Source organism: Mustela nivalis (genome assembly GCF_964662115.1).
Source record: "Mustela nivalis genome assembly, chromosome: 11".
NCBI classification, from domain to species: domain Eukaryota; kingdom Metazoa; phylum Chordata; class Mammalia; order Carnivora; family Mustelidae; genus Mustela; species Mustela nivalis.
This window is the reverse complement of record NC_139030.1, coordinates 58,755,070-58,774,709: the sequence shown is the minus strand read 5'-3', so window position 1 is coordinate 58,774,709 and position 19,640 is coordinate 58,755,070. Positions and strand designations below refer to the sequence as shown.

General features: G+C 48.1%; 1 protein-coding gene across 15 annotated transcripts in view; it reads left to right on the top strand.

Annotated features, from left to right (window-relative positions):
- Positions 1–19,640, top strand: part of TANC1 (tetratricopeptide repeat, ankyrin repeat and coiled-coil containing 1) — a 237,371-nt gene that overhangs the window by 180,278 nt on the left and 37,453 nt on the right. For all 15 annotated transcript variants that reach the window (XM_082691341.1, XM_082691340.1, XM_082691349.1 and 12 more), the window contains 6 exons: positions 765–922; positions 1,708–1,939; positions 3,403–3,569; positions 5,467–6,074; positions 13,149–13,257; positions 14,076–14,198. In XM_082691341.1, coding sequence (XP_082547467.1) covers positions 765–922; positions 1,708–1,939; positions 3,403–3,569; positions 5,467–6,074; positions 13,149–13,257; positions 14,076–14,198 — 1,397 coding nt within the window. The remainder of the gene's footprint in view (positions 1–764; positions 923–1,707; positions 1,940–3,402; positions 3,570–5,466; positions 6,075–13,148; positions 13,258–14,075; positions 14,199–19,640) is intronic.

The window sequence follows — 19,640 nt, the reverse complement described above, 5'->3', positions numbered from 1 at the left end:
CCTGTCTCCCTCTTTATGTGGGCAGTGAGGCCTGATCCGGTGTCCTGGGGAGTTTGGGTCCTAAAACCAGGCTGTGGAAGCAGCCAGGAGGAGTCTGTGCACAGTTCTCTTGTTCCCTGTTCTCTTCAGCCTGTGCCCTCTCTGCTGGATTTACCAAAGGCTTAAAAACTAAATATGGGTTATAGTAGTTAAATACCTAACTAGTCCTGTCTTATTTTATGTAAAATAAGCCTGTTAAAAGAAAGTGTCTCTAACATGGTACACAGGAATGAGTGAGCTGTGCAAGAGTATGTTTTTTGTTTTTTGTTTTTTGTTTTAAGATTTCACTTATTTATTTGACGGAGACAGAGATCACAAGTAGGCAGAGAGGCAGGCAGAGAGACAGGGGAAAGCAGGCTCCCTGCTGAGCAGAGAGCCTGACACGGGGCTCGGTCCCAGGACCCTGGGATCATGACCTGAGCTGAAGGCAGAGGCTTAATCCACTGAGCCACCCAGGTGCCCTGAGTATGATTTTTTTTTTTTTTTAAAGCAAAAGGAATTTAGTAAAAGAAACCGGAAACAGCAGTTCTCCCAGGAAGGCATCTGAGTGGATGGAAGGCAAGACTGAGAGGGATGCTGGTGTCCTCCTTTGGACCTTTGCATTTGGGACCGTATTTACTCATTACCTGTTAAAATACTCTGCCTTTAATCAAGAAATATGTTCAGTGTCTCACCATGGCCTTGTTTTGATGTTGTAATAATGAGATCGGTCTCTTTCTCTGCAGCTTTGGATTCTTCCCAGGATCTTCCTGTCACCCCACTGCTTTCACCAAGTTCTTCTGCAGGTGTTACCAGCACAGCTAGAACACCCCCTGGGTCTGCACCTGATGCTCCTGAGAACCAGAGACCGAGAGAGGATGCCGTAAAATACCTTGCCTCAAAGGTAATCTCCTGTTCTGTGGGAGCCTTCTGGAGAGAGGAGTTGGGGGAGAGAGAGAGATTTGTTAGTTTGGCTTCTGAGAAAGGAATTTAAGGAGGGATCTTAAAACAGATGTAATTGCGTATAATAATGCCAAAATAGAGCTCTTGATAAAATAGCAAAAGTACCCCAAGTAAGAGGTCTTAATGACAGGACAGGCAGACAGTTGGTTTCTGATTTGGGTCCTTCAAACTCTGTTGCTGTTGAATTTCTCCACTGTGTCAGGTGTGGAGAGGGGGTTTGAGCCAGGCTGCCCGGCCCTCCTGTCTGGGAAAAGCAGCAGCTGTGACTTTCGGCAGGGCTCCCCAGCCGCCAACATTACCTGGTCTGGGGGAGCTGCCGATGAGCTTCCCAAGGAGATGCTGCTGTTTGTCAAAGCAGAAACACGCTGACTAGGGCACTTCCCACTGTTGAATACATTGGGATTATTCAGCATTGATTTAAGCCAGGGTAGGCTTCAGGTTTTATGAATGAGTTTTATTTCTTTGTTTTCCGTACGGAGTAAGGGGTACTGATCTTAGTGCTAATCAAGATGGATTTGTGGCTACAATTAAAAGTCTGCCCAGAACTTGGCAAAGCGTGTGAATGAAAGAATGGCTAACCAGTTAGGATAAATCATGACTCCATGCTGGTGAATAGAGGCGACATGCTTCGAGACCGCGGTGGACGGGAACACTGCGTCTGTTGGGGTTTGGGAGGAAGTATGTGATGGGGGGAAGGGGACACTGATGGCCGTGCTTCTTGCCTAGGTCGTGGCCTACCACTACTGCCAAGCCGACAACACATACACGTGCCTGGTGCCCGAGTTCGTGCACAGCATCGCAGCCCTGCTGTGCCGGTCCCAGCAGCTGGCCGCCTACAGGGACCTCCTGATAAAGGAGCCCCAGCTCCAGAGCGTGCTGAGCCTCAGGTCCTGCGTGCAGGACCCCGTGGCCGCCTTCAGGAGGGGGGTGCTGGAACCACTCACCAGCCTAAGAAACGGTACCTCCGAGCAGTCTCTCTCTCTCTCTCTCTCTCTCTCTCTCTCTCTCTCTCTCTCTCTCTCTGTCTCCTCGCTTGTTAGGAGGCCTGAGCCCCCAGGATTGTCCTCCAAAGGTCTTGGTTGGGAGTGAGGGTGGGCGCCTAGGGAGGATGTGAGTGCATCTGTGTACAGCTCCTTCTCTTCCCTGGCACCATCTCCCCAAAGCCCTTCCATGCTTCTTAATGGTGTTGTTGTAAAGGAACACCTCTAATAAAGAATTACTGGGCTGCCTGGGTGACTCAGTGGGTTAAAGCCTCTGCCTTCGGCTCAGGTCATGATCCCAGGATCCTGGGATCAAGCCCCACATTGGGCTCTCTGCTCAGCGGGGAGCCTGCTTCCTCCTCCCTCTCTCTCTGCCTGCCTCCTGCCTGCTTGTGATCTCTGTCAAATAAAAAAAAATTAAATTAAAAAAAAAAAAAAGAATTACCTCCACAGTTGAATATTCATTTCCAAAATAGCTAATTTTATAACCATAGGTTATTTAGAGGACTTATGCCCTGTAAACTCTTGCCTGCATATTTCAGAGCGACTTGCCAGCATATGTTTTCTCAGCGCCTCTGCTCAGTTGAGTTGAACCTAAAGGCTTTTCGAGAAGTGTTCATTTGATTCCTTCCTTTCTTCCTCCCTCCCTCCCCCTCTTTCTTTTTTCTTCCTTCTTTCCTTCCCCTCGCTTTTTCTCTCCATTTGTTCGTTCTTTCTTTCTTTCTTTCGTCCTTGAAATATCCAGCAAGGTAGGAGATGTCCGTGCTCTTCTGGGTTTCTGCATTTCTTATCCTTTCTCCTCCTTGTCCCTCACCTGTGGGTGAGTTTACCTGCCTGCATTAACACTTCTGTGAGAGAAAAGGGGGTTGAAACAGATCTGTCATCACTTCTCCTCATTTTCATGGGCAGAAAGTTGATGCTAATAAATGGGAAACTAGTTGGAGGCTTGGGGGAAAGAGCCCTGTTTGAGAAGTCTATAAAAGAGAGGTTCTCACTATGGGCTGCCTGTGTGCCTTGGGCCAGGTGCTTTGCCTATGAGGGTCTGTTTTTATTCCCTGACATCCACTGAGAGGGTTCTGTGGGGAGGACCTGGAGTCTTCTCCAGAGTTAATCTCCATGTGTGCTAGTTATCTTTGCCATAGCTCACCCCAGTGACAGGAGTTTATGAAAAGCTAACGGTATCATATATGCAGGTGAGATTCTGCCAATGGGTGTAATGCAATGTGTTTCTGAACACTGTTTATAAGATTTGTTTTTCTCTTGGCTGTGTGCTCTGGTTTTCACTATAAATTTAATAGAAGTAGGCTTCTGGGAAAACCAGTTCTGTGATATGTAAGCCTTTTTTTCTTCACACTTTAAAATGTGCATTAAAATACACTGGGTGATTCCATTTTATAGAAAGGTATAATTTCTTAATTAAAAAAATTATTTTATCCTTTAGAGCAGAAAATTCCTGAAGAAGAATACATTATTTTGATAGATGGCTTAAACGAGGCTGAGTTTCATAAGCCTGACTATGGAGATACGCTTTCTTCATTTATTACCAAAATTATTTCTAAATTTCCTGCCTGGCTGAAGTTGATTGTGACTGTAAGAGCAAATTTTCAGGTAAGAAAGAAGTCTCAGATCTCTTTCCAAGACCCCATACCTAAATTTTATGGTGTGATTAACAACATTAACTGTTACAAAGCATGTAGCTGCTGAATTGAAAACTGTATTAGGACTTTGAAATATTTAGTCCACAGAGCCCCAAATGGGTGAAACCAGAACCTTTTTACTATCTGAGGCACATGAATCAGGGTGTCAGGAAAGTCTCCTCTTAGCATGGCACTGTCCCTTCACTTCTAAAATGCAAGTGTCAGCTCTGCTGCTAGTTAATTTGTGTGAGGTAGCAGTGGGACTTTGTTTTTGTTTTTTGAAGAAAGAAAAGAGCTTTAAGGCCTAAAGAAGGTCCGTTTTTTTCATACGACTTAAGCATGAGCTACCTCATGCAGCCAGATAGAGCGGTGTTTTGATTTTTTTTTTAATTCTCTTCCCCATCTTTCCCCTCATGTGAACCCTAATTACATCTTAACCACCTTTGACTCCTTCCCTCTACCCCTGTCCTTTTTTAGTAAAGACATTACTCTTAGATTTTGATTTTTGCCTTTTATGATGATGTCTATTTAAAAATAGCATTTGGGTTCTTTCTTTCCTCATTAGAAGTGGCATTAGGTCTCAGCCAAGCTCGATGTTTGTTTTTCTGGCCATTTGATTCATACCCTTTACAGTCATTTATCACACAGGAAGCAGAATTTGGCAATCGATAGAGCACAGGAACAGCGTCCCATATTTTCTGTACTAGCTGTGTAAGTTCTGACAGGTCCGTTAGCATCTTTGTAAAATGGGAATGCTTCCACTCAGCCTGCCCGCTGCAATTACTACATTCAGTAAGGACATGGAGTTAATTCTTCAGAGATGATAGTGGGAAGTTTAAAGAAAAAACCGAAACTGTCTCCGCTGTGAGGTGGCAGGATAGTGCTGATCTTTGGGGGTGAGGTTGGGTTGGGAGAGGGCATGGGCCTTCCGGGAGCTGGTGATGTTCTGTTTCTAGCTGCTGGTTACACAGGTATGTTTGACTTTGTGAAAATTAATGACACCATGCCATTATGGTTTGTAAGTTATACTTCCATTTCAAAGTTGACTTTGAAAGGACAGCAGTTTAAAAAAAAAAAAAAAGGGACGCCTGGGTGGCTCAGTTGGTTGGACGACTGCCTTCGGCTCAGGTCATGATCCTGGAGTCCCGGGATCGAGTCCCGCATCGGACTCCCAGCTCCATGGGGAGTCTGCTTCTCTCTCTGACCTTCTCCTCGTTCATGCTCTCTCTCACTGTCTCTCTCTCAAGTAAATAAATAAAATCTTTAAAAAAAAAAAAAAAAAAAAGATGGTAGGCTCTACTGAAGTTTGAAGTAGGCAGCTATGTCAGGGCAGGCTGGGGCTGGGGCATAGCCTGGCGGGGGGCGGGCCCGTTTCGGATTTCCTGGCTGGGTTCTGCAGTCCCAGTATCTGATGCATGGTGAGGGATGCCTCTTATCTCGGTGCCTGGCCGTGTTCTTAGATACACAGTGCTGGTTTGTGTCTGTGCTTGTTGTGTAACCTCTGCACAGTGTAAGGATTATGGGTATCAGGTCACCTCAGGAGCTCCCTGGCCCTTGGCTGGTGCGGCCAGCTCGCTGTCTGTTTGGGGCCCTCCGGTCTCCCTCGGCTCCTAGTCTTCGGACGAGGGCTTCGGGAAAGCCATTACTGATTCGATCTTGCATCAGGATTTCTTTCACATAAGCTTTTTATCTTCAACTTATCCTATTACATGTTTTAATACAAAACAATGAGTCCCTGTAATCCATGAAAATCCTTCTTGAAAGAAAACTAGTGAGTCTGGTTTGAAATGCAGCTACCATAAAAAAGAAATCTCTGTGGAGTGACACCGTGGGGTTTTTTTTTTCTTTTCTTTTCCCCTCCCCCGCAGGAAATCGTAAGCACGCTGCCCTTCGTCAAGCTTTCCTTAGATGACTTCCCGGACAACAAGGACATTCACAGTGACCTGCACGCCTACGTCCAGCACCGGGTCCACAGCAGCCAGGACATCCTCAGCAACATCTCCCTGAACGGAAAGGCTGACGCCGCCCTGATCGGCAAAGTGAGCAGCCACCTGGTGCTGCGGAGCCTGGGCTCCTACCTGTACCTCAAACTCACCCTGGACCTCTTCCAGAGGGGACACCTGGTCATCAAGAGCGCCAGCTACAAGGTGGTGCCCGTGTCTCTGTCCGAGCTCTATCTGCTGCAGTGCAACATGAAGTTCATGACCCAGTCCGCCTTCGAGAGAGCGCTGCCTATTCTGAACGTGGCCCTGGCGTCCCTCCACCCCATGACTGACGAGCAGATCTTCCAGGCTATTAATGCAGGCCACATACAAGGGGAGCAGGGGTGGGAGGACTTCCAGCAGAGGATGGAGGCACTCTCCTGCTTCCTCATTAAGAGGCGAGACAAGACCCGCATGTTCTGCCACCCGTCCTTCAGGGAGTGGCTCGTTTGGAGAGCAGATGGCGAGAACACAGCCTTCCTGTGTGAGCCCAGGTACGGCAGGCCGCTTCCTGTCAGCGCTTCGTGGGGAGTCCAGTGTGCGGCTGGGGAAGGGATTTGAAACACCTTTTTTCCTTTTTTCTTTTTTCACCTTCCCCCGACCCCCGCCTCTGACAGTTCACCTTTTTTAATGGAAAGGCAACACAGGATGAATAATTCAGGAGGGCGACAGACTACCCTGCTTCTGTACAAAAGTTTCCTTCCTCAAATGGCTAGAATTTGGGGGTTCCTCAGTACCTTTGGTGAGACAGAAGCTAGGCAACACCTGGTGACCTTTCTTTGCTCCCGTTCCCTTCTAGACCTCGGGGCCCTTTGTGGGAATCACATGTGGGAAGGTGTGCTCTGTGCTCTGGGGGACAGCAGGCTTCTCCAGAGGCTGCTCACTGCTCAGTCTCTTCACCTGCAGTCTGTGGACTGTCTTGGACCCCACCCCCACCCCCTGTGCCACCACCTCTGGGGCAGGCAGCCTCTAGTCCCAGGGACCAGGTGTGTCTGCGAGCCCGCACTGGAGCACTGAGATCACATTAGGTTGCCTTATTTTGCATTTGTGGTTCTGTGGTGAAACAGGTAGGAACCTGGACTCAGCAGGATTCAGGTTCCAACCTCAGATGCCCTGTTTACAACAGGGTGCTGGGGCGGCTGCATCCAGGGAGTCGAAGGTTCTACGGAGGTACGGAGGCTTCGAGCAGGGCTGGTCTGGGGTGCAGTTTTCCTCCCTGCCCGGGGCTGGGAGGTGGTATACCTGTCCCTCGGGTGGTCTTGTCCTAGTCGGGGTGGGAGTTTAGGGTATCTGAGGGTGCAGATACTTTCATTTCAGTAAGGGTAGGTTCTTGTCCCGCCGCTTCTGCCGGGCCCTGGCCTGCATCACTGCTGTCTGGGGGAGCTTCTGCCCTCCGTGAGTCAGAATTGTCCCCAATTCTGTAACAGAGCCAGCAAGCGACTGGACTGTCGCCTGTGAGCTGGACGGAGCATATGACCAGTTGCTGGGGTCCAAAAGGAAGAGGTCAAAAAGCATTAGTGAGCTGCACACCACCTTCCTCCCATGAGGATTGACTTAACATTGACCTAATATGGGTCTGGCTGCTGTTCCATGTTGTGGGTAGCCTTGTTTTCGTAGGTAACCCTGGGCTAAAAATTTGTTCTTTTGAGTCTGGTTTGAGGCAATAAACTTTTAGCCTGCAGGCCATCATAACTGGGTAGAAATGTATGCCACTTTGTATTTGATACAGTTAGCCAAGTCAGATCATTGTCTAGGAAGATAAGCTATAGTTGAGTTTGTAGAAATATAGAAACAAGTTTGAAAGACTTCAGCAGGGTGTGTAGTTTTGTTACTGGAGTTAGAGGCAGAAGTCATTGGACTGGAGTCACCATGAAGCATCGCTAGGGTTTGAGGGGTTAGGCGGCACTGAGGGTACACAGCTGAGGACAGAGCCCACTGCACCGTGACTGGCGGCTCCCAAGTGCTGATGTTTTCCAATAAGCAGGTACGGGGACTGACCCAGGGTAGAACCAGGACTGCACCAGGGCAGGAGAGACACCCAGTGCAAAGTGTAAGGAGTTACTACTTCTTAGGATTGTGTACATCAGCATTTACCCAAGACCCCTATAGTTCTTGAGCTTCATTTTGCACATAGAGATGGTGTGAGTATGCTACTGGATGCCTTTCAGCAAAGTTTTTGCAGACCCATCCCCTGCAGGGTACTGTGGCAAATACACAAATTCTCTGAGACAAGGGCCTGGCTCTCGGGAACTTCCCACACAGGAGGGGCGGGGATGACAGGAGGGCAGGTGACCATGTGTAAGGAAAAGGGAAGAGAATATTCCAGCGAGGGGAGACCATTTTTGGAAGATATTTCACATGCCTGAGAACATTTGGGTTGGACCTTAAGGATGGGTAGCATTTCTCTTGCCACTCAGTTAGTTGTAATTGTGCCCTAATTATGGAGAAGTAGCAAAGAAAAACCCCACACCCAGAGATAATAACATTTTACTCTTTTTAAAGGATTTTTTTATGTTTATTTGACGGAGAGAGAGAGAGATGACAAGTAGGCAGAGAGGCAGGCAGGGGGTGGGGGAAGTAGGCTCCCCGCAGAACAGAGAGCCCGATGCAGGGCTCGATTCTTTGACCCTGAGATCATGACCTGAGCCAAGGCAGAGTCTTAACCTACTGAGCCCTCCAGGTGCCCCAGACATTTTACTTTTCATTTCTGCCTCTTTCTGTTCATTTTAAACATTCTCCAAAGCAATTTTTCTATAAAATTCCCAAACCGCTTTTTTTAAATTGACACATCATGGACAGCTCAGCGAATGGTTTGGAAATGTTAGGAAAGTATCATTTTTCAGGGCTGTGTAAACCTCCTAGTAGCCGAGTGATAAAGTGCCTTACTGTACTCTTATTGTGGGGCTTGGCAGTTGTTTCTGGTTACTTATATATAAAAAAAACCTATTGTGAATGTCTTGGTGCTTTGCAGGAAAGCAATAGAACTTTCCTCCCAGGTTTGATTATTCCTTAGGTCAGAATTACAGGAGCAGAATTAAAAAGATAAAGAGTAAGTTGCTTGGAGTCTACAGTCACATCACCTAGGCTTAAGCATCCTTCACATTTCATTATGTCTGTCGTTTTTTGCTGATACAAGTTGTAGACACCATGACATTTTACTCCTAAGGAATGGGTTATGGACCTCCAAAAGACATTTTTTTTAAAAGATTTTATTTACTTATTTGACACTCAGAGACCATAAGCAGGGGAGAGGAGCAAAGGGAGAGAGAAGCAGGCCCCCTACTGAGTGGGGAGCCTGAGGCGGGACTCCATCCAGGATCCTGGGATCCTGGGATCATGACCTGAGTCAAAGGCAGACACTTACCTGACTAAGTCACCCAGGTGTCCAGAAAGACATTTTCATCTTTAACCACAACACCATCACCACACCTGAAATATTAATACTAATTCATCAGTATTTTCACACATTTAGCTGTGCTCAAATTTCTCTACTTCCTTCATATTTTTCTGGTATATTTAAATCATGATCCAGATGAGATCTATGAAATTATGTTTTATGGTCTCTTTTAATCTCTAGATTCTCTTCTCCTCCTCTTTTTGCTTTGTCCTTACATTTCTTTAAGAGAATGATGAAGGGGCAGCTGGGTGGTGCGTTTGGTTAAGCATCAGACTTTGATTTTGGCTCAGGTCATGACCTCAGGATTATGAGATCAAGCGCTGAGCCCCGTGTCGGGCTCTGCACTGGGCATGGAGTTTACTTAAGATTCTCTCTCCCCTCTCTGTCTCCTTCTCCATTCCCCTCCTCATGCTCTCTCAAAATAAAATAAAATGATGGAGTAATTTGTTCTGTATCGTTTCCTATAATCTGAATTTTGCTGATTGCATCCTCTTGGTATTTAATGCACTTGTCCCCTCTATTTCCTGAAACTGGTGTTTAAATCTAGAGACTTGATCAGATTTTGTCTTAAAGTATTTTTTGCAAGGGTCCTTAATAGGTGGTACGTCTGCTCCCATCATCATGCCCACAACGCCTTAGGGCCGCTGATGATCCTTTCCCAGATCTGTCCATTCATTAGGGTTGCATGAGGAGTCTGAATGTCTTGAACAGCCTCCTGTCTGTCCTCTTTTCTACATGTCGCGGACTTGAGGAATGACCAGGTGGGATGTCAAAGGGTGGCATGAACTACCGCGGACAGGAAGAGCTGTCTGAGGCGTCCGGTCAGAATAAGCAGGGTGTGTTCTGGCAACAGGAAGTCTAGTTTGGCTCGAGTTTTTGTCAGGGACTGGAGGAGTTAACAGAAAAGCGTGTGCTGGGGAAAGTGGACTTGAATCAGTCGTCTGCGGAGAACCCACGGTTGAGCAGGTTCAGGACGCAGGTTGCCTGCGTGTGGAGGGTGTAGAGCCTGGGGACCTGTGTTACAGGCAGTGGGGACTCGGTGACCCTGGCTTGGGGGTGCAGCAGGGTAGAGGCAGGCCCTGATGTGAGATGGCGGGGCACAGCGTGGCCTTCTGAGCAGAGTCGCGGAGGAGGAGGTGCTGTAGACGATGTTGAAATTTCAAGCCTCGGAAACCAGGAGTGGCACCGAGCTTCGGAAGGCTAAGAGAAGCAGGAGCTGAGGAGCAGGTTTTGCTTCATGCAGCTTGAGCCTGTGGGGTGAGCAGAAGCCCCCACGCCACCCCGTGCCACCAGTGGGTAGGTTCTGGTGGGGAAGTGAAGGGAGGGTCTGAAGCCTGGGGAAGTCGATGACGTGGCATCATTGGTGGGAGAAGTGGTGGAAGTGCCTGGGGAGCAAGTGTCGTCACCTAGAAAGGGAGCTGCTGACTTCTGGGGCCTGGAGCAGGATTCCGGGAAGGAGGCTGGGGTTCAGGAGTTGCTGAGGGCTGAAGGAAGATGAAGACCAAGAGGGAGCCATTGGCTTCCTGGTGTGAGAGGAGGATCCTCCCTCCTCAGAGATTCCTGAGGGGCACTGGAGGGGAGAGCCGAGGTCCTGGGATGGGAAGGGGAAGGGTGGAGGGGGCCCCAGGCACACAGTGTCACAGTGTCTCTCAGAGTGGCTGATGATCATGCTTGCTGAGGACTGTTTGTGTGGGGCAGGGTGGGGGAGGGTTTTGTTTTTGACACAGGAGGTGCAGGTGTTGTTGGAAACAGTGTTGAAATAATGTGGGGAAACCTAATCCGTGAAGAAGGAGATGTTGGACATGCAAGGGGACTGGGGCAGGGGTATAGACAGCTTGCCTCCTCTGTGTCCCCGCTGAGGCCCTTCCTGGCACGTTTCTTTCTTTCTTTTTTTTTTTTAAATATTTTATTTATTTATTTGACAGAGATCACAAGCAGGCAGGCAGAGGAGGGGGGGAAGCAGGCTCCCCGCTGAGCAGAGAACCCGATGCGGGACTTGATCCCAGGACCCTGGGATCACGACCCGAGCCGAAGGCAGAGGCTTAACCCCTGAGCCACCCAGGCGCCCCTCCTGGCACATTTCTACTGAAGCATGTTTACCATGTGTCTCCTCCGGTCATGGAGAGTGTCTCCAGGGAACCCCCTCACCTAGTTCCCCAGGGAATCCTGTGTCCAGCAGGGTGCTAGCTAGGAGGTGGTGTTACGTATGAATGAGAAATCACCAGGCATTGATGAAGAGCATAGGCCCTCGCACTGGGCCGATGGTGGTTCAGATTCCCAACCTGTTGTTTCTCAGTTGTTTGGTCTTTGGGGCACGTCCCTTAACCTGTACGGCCTCTGTTTCCTCATGTAAACAAATTGGGATTATGATACTTGGTGGTTCAGGGGGTTGTGCAGATGAATGAAAGAATTCGGTTTCTGCATCTGGCATATAGTGAAAGCTTGATATGAAGCAGCTTTGGAGAACAGACTTACGAGTGCAGGTAGAAGAGGGGCATGTGATCCGGAGACCGGGAGGGAGGGACAAAATGGTGAATGGGATATAGAGGAATGTGGGGGTCTAGTGATTACATGGTGAGTTGTCTCCTCGGGCAAGAAGCTGTGTGTTAAGCTGAGGTGACTAGAAGCCGTTGATCTCGCCACTGAAGGGTGATGGTCGTCTCCCTATAAGGGGCAGCCATGCTGCTTAGCCTCTCGTGTCTTTGTGGTGGACACGGTTGGCATGGCCACTGAGCTCGGCAGAATGGGAGACTGAAAACAGCTTAGCCCGTGGCTGGGGCATGTGGGCCGGGATGAAGCCTGGGACCTGCCCATGGCTAGGGAGCACCGGAAGGCGGCAGAGAGCAGGAGGGGTGGGAACATGGGAGGATCTCACCTGAGAGGGCAAACCCACGCTTGAGGTCTGGGAGGTGGATGTGTGCTCGTGGAAGAGCTCTAGTCCCTTACAAGACGTCAGACAGGACACTCGGTGTCAGTGTGGTTGTTACCCTATAGTGTAAAAAGGAATCTCTTGGTCTCCTCATCTCCAACATGGTTTGTGACCTATTTGAAAAATAGGCCTACAGCTGAACAGCTAAACAGTATTTAAGTAATGCCTGCTTTTAATCATCTAGGTTAGCAACTATCAGAAAACACTTGGGAGAATGCAGTTTTTTTTTTTTTTTTAATCTTAGCCTTTATCCTTTTCTCTACATTACCTGCTCATCTCTCCTGCGCCTCCCCCCCCCCCAAAAAAAAACCCCAGCACCTCAGTTTCAGGGTCTCCATGAGACCCTCTGCATGGAGAGCCAGAAATGAGAATAATTCACACTGTACAGAAGTCAGTGCTGTTGGAGTAAGCAGTCCTGAGCATCTTTCCCAGACAGATGGGCTCAGACAGAGGCCTGGAGCCCACAGGGGACAGAATGTGGCTTGCGGATATGGAGAGCATCCTGGGTGGGATGGCTCCTTCATGAAAGGGTTGGTGGGGGATGAGTTGGTGGTGTTAGTTGAATGTCCACCATATGCCCAGACCTAGCAAGTTCACTTGGGCATCTAACTTTCTCCCCCTGACAAGGAACTGCCTAGAATTCTAGGTGTTTCTGTCATGAGCTGTTACATTGCCTGGCTTGATTTTTCTTTCCTTCTCATGGTCAGGTTTTCTCCTTTGGCCAGGTCTCCTCCCAGTGGTGATTATGCTGAGGGGAGGCCTGATTCCTGGTCCAGTGATGGTTCTGCTCCATCTGCCTGTCCCTCCATCCAAGAAACATATACTTGAATGGTTGCCGAGGGGCGGGCATTTGCTCAGTCGTGTGACTGTCAGTGTACCTTAGGCAAGACCCTTCATCTCATGGAATTTACATTTTTGTGAGGGACATAAGTAAGTGAAGTGAGGAGTAATGGATGAGGGACAGAGAGTGAGATGGTTTCAAAGATTAAGACCTGTCCTGTCCTAGGGCCTTTTTCTAGGTCACTCCACAGAGATAGGGGAATCCAGAGAAAGCCCTAAAATGATGGGAAGAATAAACAGCATGGACCATCTTTGTAAAGAGGCAGATTTTCATCTATTTTATGTGGCGATCCTGAGGCACCAGGAGAACAGCTCAAGAGTCGTGTGGAGATGTTCACACCTGAGAGCCTACAGTTCGTGGAATGGGGTCTTTGTTCCCAGCCCTTGTGTTTCTTCTTCTAGGAATGGACATGCTCTCCTGGCCTTCATGTTCTCTCGACAAGAGGGCAAGCTGAACCGCCAGCAGACCATGGAGCTTGGCCACCACATCCTGAAGGCACACATTTTCAAGGTGAGACCCATCACTGCCAGGAAGAGTTTTGTCACCATTTTGATGGATTTTGGTTTTGGATATTTTCAACAGCTTGATTAACCCTCGGAGAGCTTTCCATGAGCCGCATTTGTCTTTCCCCCTTTGAGTCTCTTTTAAAACTTCATTTTCACCTAAAGATTCCACTTCATTCATTCCCTGTTGTTTCTTGGGTGTATAGATGTTGAAGAGCCTGAGCTACATGACCTGTGGGGTTTCGTACTCCCTGGACTTTCTGTGTCCCTATTTCTCGGGGTCTAGTTTAATATGTTTTTTTTTTCTCTTTCCTCTGAATTTCCTGTCATTTGGTAGTTATATCTAGAGGCTTAATCAGGTTCAGGTTTGATTGTTGCTTTCTTGGGGGTGGGCAGAATGTCACAGTTACTTTCGAGTTTAAACTTCTAAGTCTCTTGGGGCTTTCTGGCATCAGGAGGGATAGCATTTGGGCTTGCTTCTCTTAATGGCTGTTACCAGTGACTGCTGATGTCTGCCTGGACTCTTTATGAAGGGTTGCAGAATTATGATACTCCCAGTTTTTATTCTTCCTTTATAAAGTGATTGGAGAACTTCTATAAAAAGAAACTTTCTCTTCTGCTGTAGTGTATGTAGCAAGGGCAGGCACGTTCCTTGACTCTCGCTTTTAGGGAAGGAAGTCAGGCTCCCAGGTCCTGCCATTCTTCGTGCCACAGCATATGCCCTGCCTTAGTGCCCAGCTGCCCCCTCCCAGGTGTACCCCCATTGCAGCCAGACACCCCTGGGAACAGAGACATGGGCGCCCATTTGTCTCTGATTGCTTCCAGGGCCTCAGTAAGAAGACAGGAATCTCTTCGAGTCACCTCCAAGCCCTGTGGATCGGTTACAGCACCGAGGGGCTCTCTGCTGCCCTCGCCTCCCTCAGGAACCTCTACACTCCCAATGTGAAGGTGAGCGACCCTCTGCATGGAGAGCCCCCAGCCCCCGCCACCGTTCTTCCAGCCGTCCTGCCTTCCTCTGCCCTGGGGAGTGACCAGAGGAGCTGGCCGAGCTGCTGATGATGCTTTTTTCACTAATATAAGTCTCAGAGGCTTGAATGCCCTATGACTGGTTCTCTCCAGAAGTTTAGCTTTTGCTTGGGCGGGAGAATGGGTGCTGCCGCGTGAGCATGTGGTGACAGTTTCAGAGCGGATGTGATGAGGAAGCAGTTCACCAAGGAGAGCAAAGGTCGAAGGGAGATTTCCAGGGGAAATGGATTTTTAAAATGTCTTGGGTTTCGAATCTGGACCATCTCTTTATGGTTCATAGGAAATTAAGCATTGATGGGCGACAATAAAGCAATGGGTACACAGAGACACGCTGTTCCAGAAGTTGCACATATGTGTGTGTTTGTGATCATGGGAAGCTTAGCAGGCAGGGGTTGGCCCACGGCTGGGCCAGGAGTGTCCTCACTCTTGATCACTGGCTGTCATGTCACGGTGTTCTGCTGTGTTTCTAGAGTAGATTTTCCTTCCTTGTTTAGCCCAGTCTGGGAATCTAAAACACATGAGGGCCAAGTGTCTGTTATGGCAGCAGAGAAGAGCTGACTCGAGAAAGAGTGTGGGAATGACTGGTTTACATTACAGCCGCTTACAACCGTCCTGTGGGGTGCAAGGCAAAAAGATCACAAATGTCTTCCACTGGACATGTCAGCGAGACTCCAGGCCTTTCAGCCCTGGGTGCTGACATGCCCTGCTGCGTACAGAACCTCTGAGGCCGTTTCTCAAGGAGCCAGGTCCTCCCCTTCCAACACTTCCATGAACACAGTCCTGCCTCTTCCCTGCTCAGTAGCATGAAGGGCGAGTGTAAGTAAGTGGTCATGTGGGGAAGGAGGAGCGAAGCCCTGGAGGTTTCTGGGCATCTCCCTTCCCTCTTCCTTCCTCTAGTTCATCAGGCCCACCTGGGAAGGGTGCTCTGGGGACACTCCTGGGGGCTCCTGCCCCTCTCCTTCCCTGCTGTCTGCACACCCCACCCTCAGTGCCTCTGCCTTAGCTGTGTGTCTGCAAGAATGGACCTTGCAGACCGCTTCCTTGGTAGATAAGAGTTCTGCCCCCGCGCTCCCTCCTCTGCCTTCCTGGTGCTTGGGAGAAGCTAGAATGAACAGACCAAGGAGAGGAGCCCACGTGTCAGGAAGGATGTGGCAGTGCTCTGAGTCTGGGGCAGCTCCCCCCCAGGCCCTGATGGCCGGGGCAGCGCCCCGGGGTTGGGTAGACAAGGGCCACTGCGCCTGGACGGATGCACCGTGGAGCTTTGCAAAGGGGAGCACTGCCTTGTTCGGGCAGCCTCAGCCCCCTGTTAGGGTTCCAGGCTTGAGGAGCCCAAGGCACCTTGGATTTCAGCCTCCCTCCCCTCTTGGCTGGGCCCCTGATAGCAGAGCACCATGGACGGCCACTCACAAGGACGCTGTGCTCTGCCCTGCTCCCTCACCTGACAGATAGGTGTGATTGCCGCGTGCCCGGCTGAACCCACAGGAACGCCGTGCAAGGCGGGTGGATGGGGATGTGGATGTTTGTAGGGAAGGAGATGGAGCTCCTGCTCACTGGGAGCTCTTCCCTTCTGGGTAGAGTTACTCTAGAAGAAAGGTGGAGACCACAGCTGAGTTTTAAGTTCACATATGGAAGAAATCCTATTAAGAATTTTTGTTTTACTTAGATTTTACAGAAATGAGAGTCGAGGTTACTGTGATAACATGGTTTCTTCTTTCAGCTAAAAGCATATCTTTTGGCTTCTCCATAATTAGTAAAATTCTGTAATGATGAGGAAGAAAAATAATAAAAATGTCCATATCTGTTTTCATTACTTGAATGAATTATGGGCACAGAAGTTACTCTTTGAATGTGGAGAAAAGTAAATGGGAAGTGTCATACCCTGTTGAGTTCGAGTTTTTAAGACAGTGAATTAAAAGGTACAGAGTGAGAATGTAATGAGCTTGACCCGCCTGAGATCATAGACTTCCCTTTTCAATATACTCGCAATTTTAAGAGTTGTCTTTGTTTTGTAGAACTCCAGTGTCACCTACATCTACATGATGCCCAGAATTCTATGACTTGGTTATAGAATTTTAAGGCTTTCCATTATCCTTCTGTTTCTTTTATGTTTCAGGGGGAAAAAAAGGGTTTTCACAGAATCTTGAACAAATTACAGTAATTTAAAATTATGCATGCAATTAAGGAACTTTTTTTAGAGAGTATTAAATGTTGTCATACAGGAATGAATGTCATTTTGAGCAATAATTGCAGTTTGCCACTTTGGTAAATTAAAGTGACTTGCTCCAGAATGATTGCTTGGTAGATGAGTTTTAATTTTACTGGCATGCTAGTGATTTCTAACAGCTTAGTCTCCCCTTGCAGGCCGGGGTCATGCTGGCCCACTGGGTCCTGGCTGCCAGGGCTTCTAGGCACCCGCCTGGCGGGTTGTTTTGCTCACGTGGTCCCATCAGAGTGGCAGCCAGCTGTGGGCTTCCCAGAGCCATGAACTGGGAGAATTGAGGCTGTGATTCTTCTGGCTGAAGGCAGAGGGAGGGGGGGAAACGGGAATTAGGCTTGGACTTTGGCTGGACTTGCCCTGATGCAAAGGGTCTGGTCATATTCTGCATGACAGTAGGCAATACTCATTTAAAGGGGTTCTGTTGGTCTGAACCTGTGGGATACTGGGAAAACTGGAACTCTGGTGCCTCTTCTGGTTTTTCATGATCTCATTGGTTTGCCTGTTTTCTTTAAACCCCTTTTTAATTTTCTTCCATTCATGAAACCAGACGCTTATAGATAATATTTCCATTTCCAAATGTTAGGCAGGGAGAGCTTATGTGGTAGGAAGGAAGAGGAAAATTCCATGGGGTTAGGAATTAGTGTATAGGATGAACCATTAAGTCCCTTCCTTGAATGCGGAGTAATCTTAGCTAGAGCTGCCGCAGCCGCCACTGGACCACAACAGTAATGAGCTTTGTGCCCAGAGCTGATCTGTGCCTTTCCCCTCGGAGCCTCTGTTTTCTCACCTGTCAAATAGGAGGTGACCAAAGAACCGGTCTTACACCGATCCGAAACCTCATCAAGATGTTACCACTTTTGGAAGAACATCTGGCATCTCTTGTGTGATAGTAAAAAACAAAATTTAACCAAAGGAAATATGAAGATCTAATTGGCTCTATTAAGGGATTCATGAATGGGTCAGCATCCCATCTAGTGAGCAGAGGGGCGCATGGAGGAGTTGTACCAAATGGCAGGTTTTCAGAGGAAGGAGAGTGGGGGAGGAAAGTTATAAGCAAAAGTAAAGAAAAGATTGTTCCAGGCAAGGTCACTTTCCCTTAGGGGAAAGGGCAGGGCGTCTTTTTTTTTTTTTTTTTTAAGATTTTTAAAATTTATTTGATAGCGAGAGCCTGCACAGTAGGGGAAGTGGCAGGGAGAGGGAGAAGCAGGCTCCCTGAGAAGTAGAGACTCCCTGCTGACTCAATCCCGGGACCCTGGGATCACTACTGAGCCCTGAGCTGAAGGCAAACGCTTGGGGGTAAGGAGGGTCTTATTTGCAGATATCTCATTTTCCATCTTCCTACCGCAGGTAGAGAAGGCTCCTATGACAGATGACCTCACTAATGCTGATCAGAAAATTCCAGATTGACAGATTAAGACTTAGTTTCTGGGGCACCTGTGTGGCTCAGTGGATTAAAGCCTCTGCCTTCAGTTTAGGTCATGATCCCAGGATCCTGGGATCGAGTCCCGCATCGGGCTCTCTGCTCGGGCGGGAGCCTGCTTCTCCATCTCTCTCTGCCTGCCTCTCTGCCTACTTGTGATCTCTGTCTGTCAAATAAATAAATACAATCTTAAAAAAAAAAATAAAGACTTAGTTTCTGGAGGACATTGAAACTGCATCCAGGGCTTAGGTATTAAGCCCCAGTTTGGTGACGGGCTGGCCCAAGTAACACCATCCATTTTGGACTGGTGGTTTTCTTTTTAATGATGGTTAAGTGAGTTCTTTTTATTAGGTTTTGCCTACTCTCAGGGAACTGAGACTCTGCTGTAGGCCCCTGAGAACTTCTGGATGTACCTTCCCAGTGCCTGTTACAGGAGGTGCTACATCTCCCCTCAAGTAAGCAGGAGGTCTCCCTGCTGCTCTGTGCTAGTGACGGGGCAGGGGCTGTTAGGTGGACCTCTGGGTTGCCAGGCACCTGAAGTCTTGTCCCTTCTAAAGAGTCTGTGGAAGGTGACTGACAATAGCAATTAATATTTATTTAGCACTTACAGGATGCTAGGGCTGTGCCAAGAACTGTATGTGTGTGAGGCATGCTCATTTTTAATCTTTGCAACAAGAGTGAAACTCTTATGTCCGTTTTTCCAAAGAGGATGTGGAGCCTGGAGACAATTGGTAGCGTGTCTCAAATCTCACAGCTGGAAGGGTGCCTGGCTCCGAGCAGGCCCGTGCTTTGCAGCTGCATTTATCACCTGATGTGTTTACAGCCCCGGCTGCCAACTAGAATCCCTTGGGAGCTCTTGATACCATGGCCAAGTCAGAATCTCCAAGTGTGGGCCTCAAACATTGGAAACTCTGAAGCTCCCAGGGGGTTTCCGTGTGCAGTGAGGTTAGGAACTGTGGGCTAGGGAGAGAGCCACAGACCAATTGGGGGTTAAGTGGTAAAAATACCAGTAGCATCACACCAGCAAAGGAAATGTTTTTCCCAAGAAGCAGATGAACTGTGGGTTGATGACAGATATCTTTAGGAGAGCTCTGCCTCTAAGTGCATACCTTCCAGATAAAGTCTTGCAAGGAACCCAGCAAGGACGTACTAGACGTACAATATTGTTAGCAGAGTCCCTATGGGGTAGAATGGACTGTTGTTTTCTTAGGAGACCCCTGGAGCACAGAGAGATTGAGTAATTTTCTGAAAGTCTCACAGCAAGTTTAGTGTGTGGTGGATGTAGTAATTCGTAGAAAAAGCTGGTGATTTTCTGGGAGTCTTCTGCGGCTGACAGCCCCAGAGGCACATGAACATTTTAATGTATTGTACTTTTTCTTTTAGGGATGCTTTTTTGTAAAGAAAAGAGTATTTGCCGTTACTTTCGGCTTTACTAGCTCACTGTTAATTATTTAATCCTGTGATGATTGTTTACCTGTCAGAAAAATGAATTTTCTGTTTTTATTTAGATTAAGCAGTGATTTTTCAAAGTGTGGTCTGCTGACCAACAGCATCCATATCATCTGGGAAAACTCATTAAAAATGCACAGTCTCAGGCCCTCCTGCAGACCTACTGAGTCAGAGATCTGGGGGTGGGACCTGAAGATGTGCATTTTAAATATACTTTTTAAATAAAAGGTTTTTGTGGATTTTTTGCTTCAGTTTTAAAAAACCATGAAATATACTG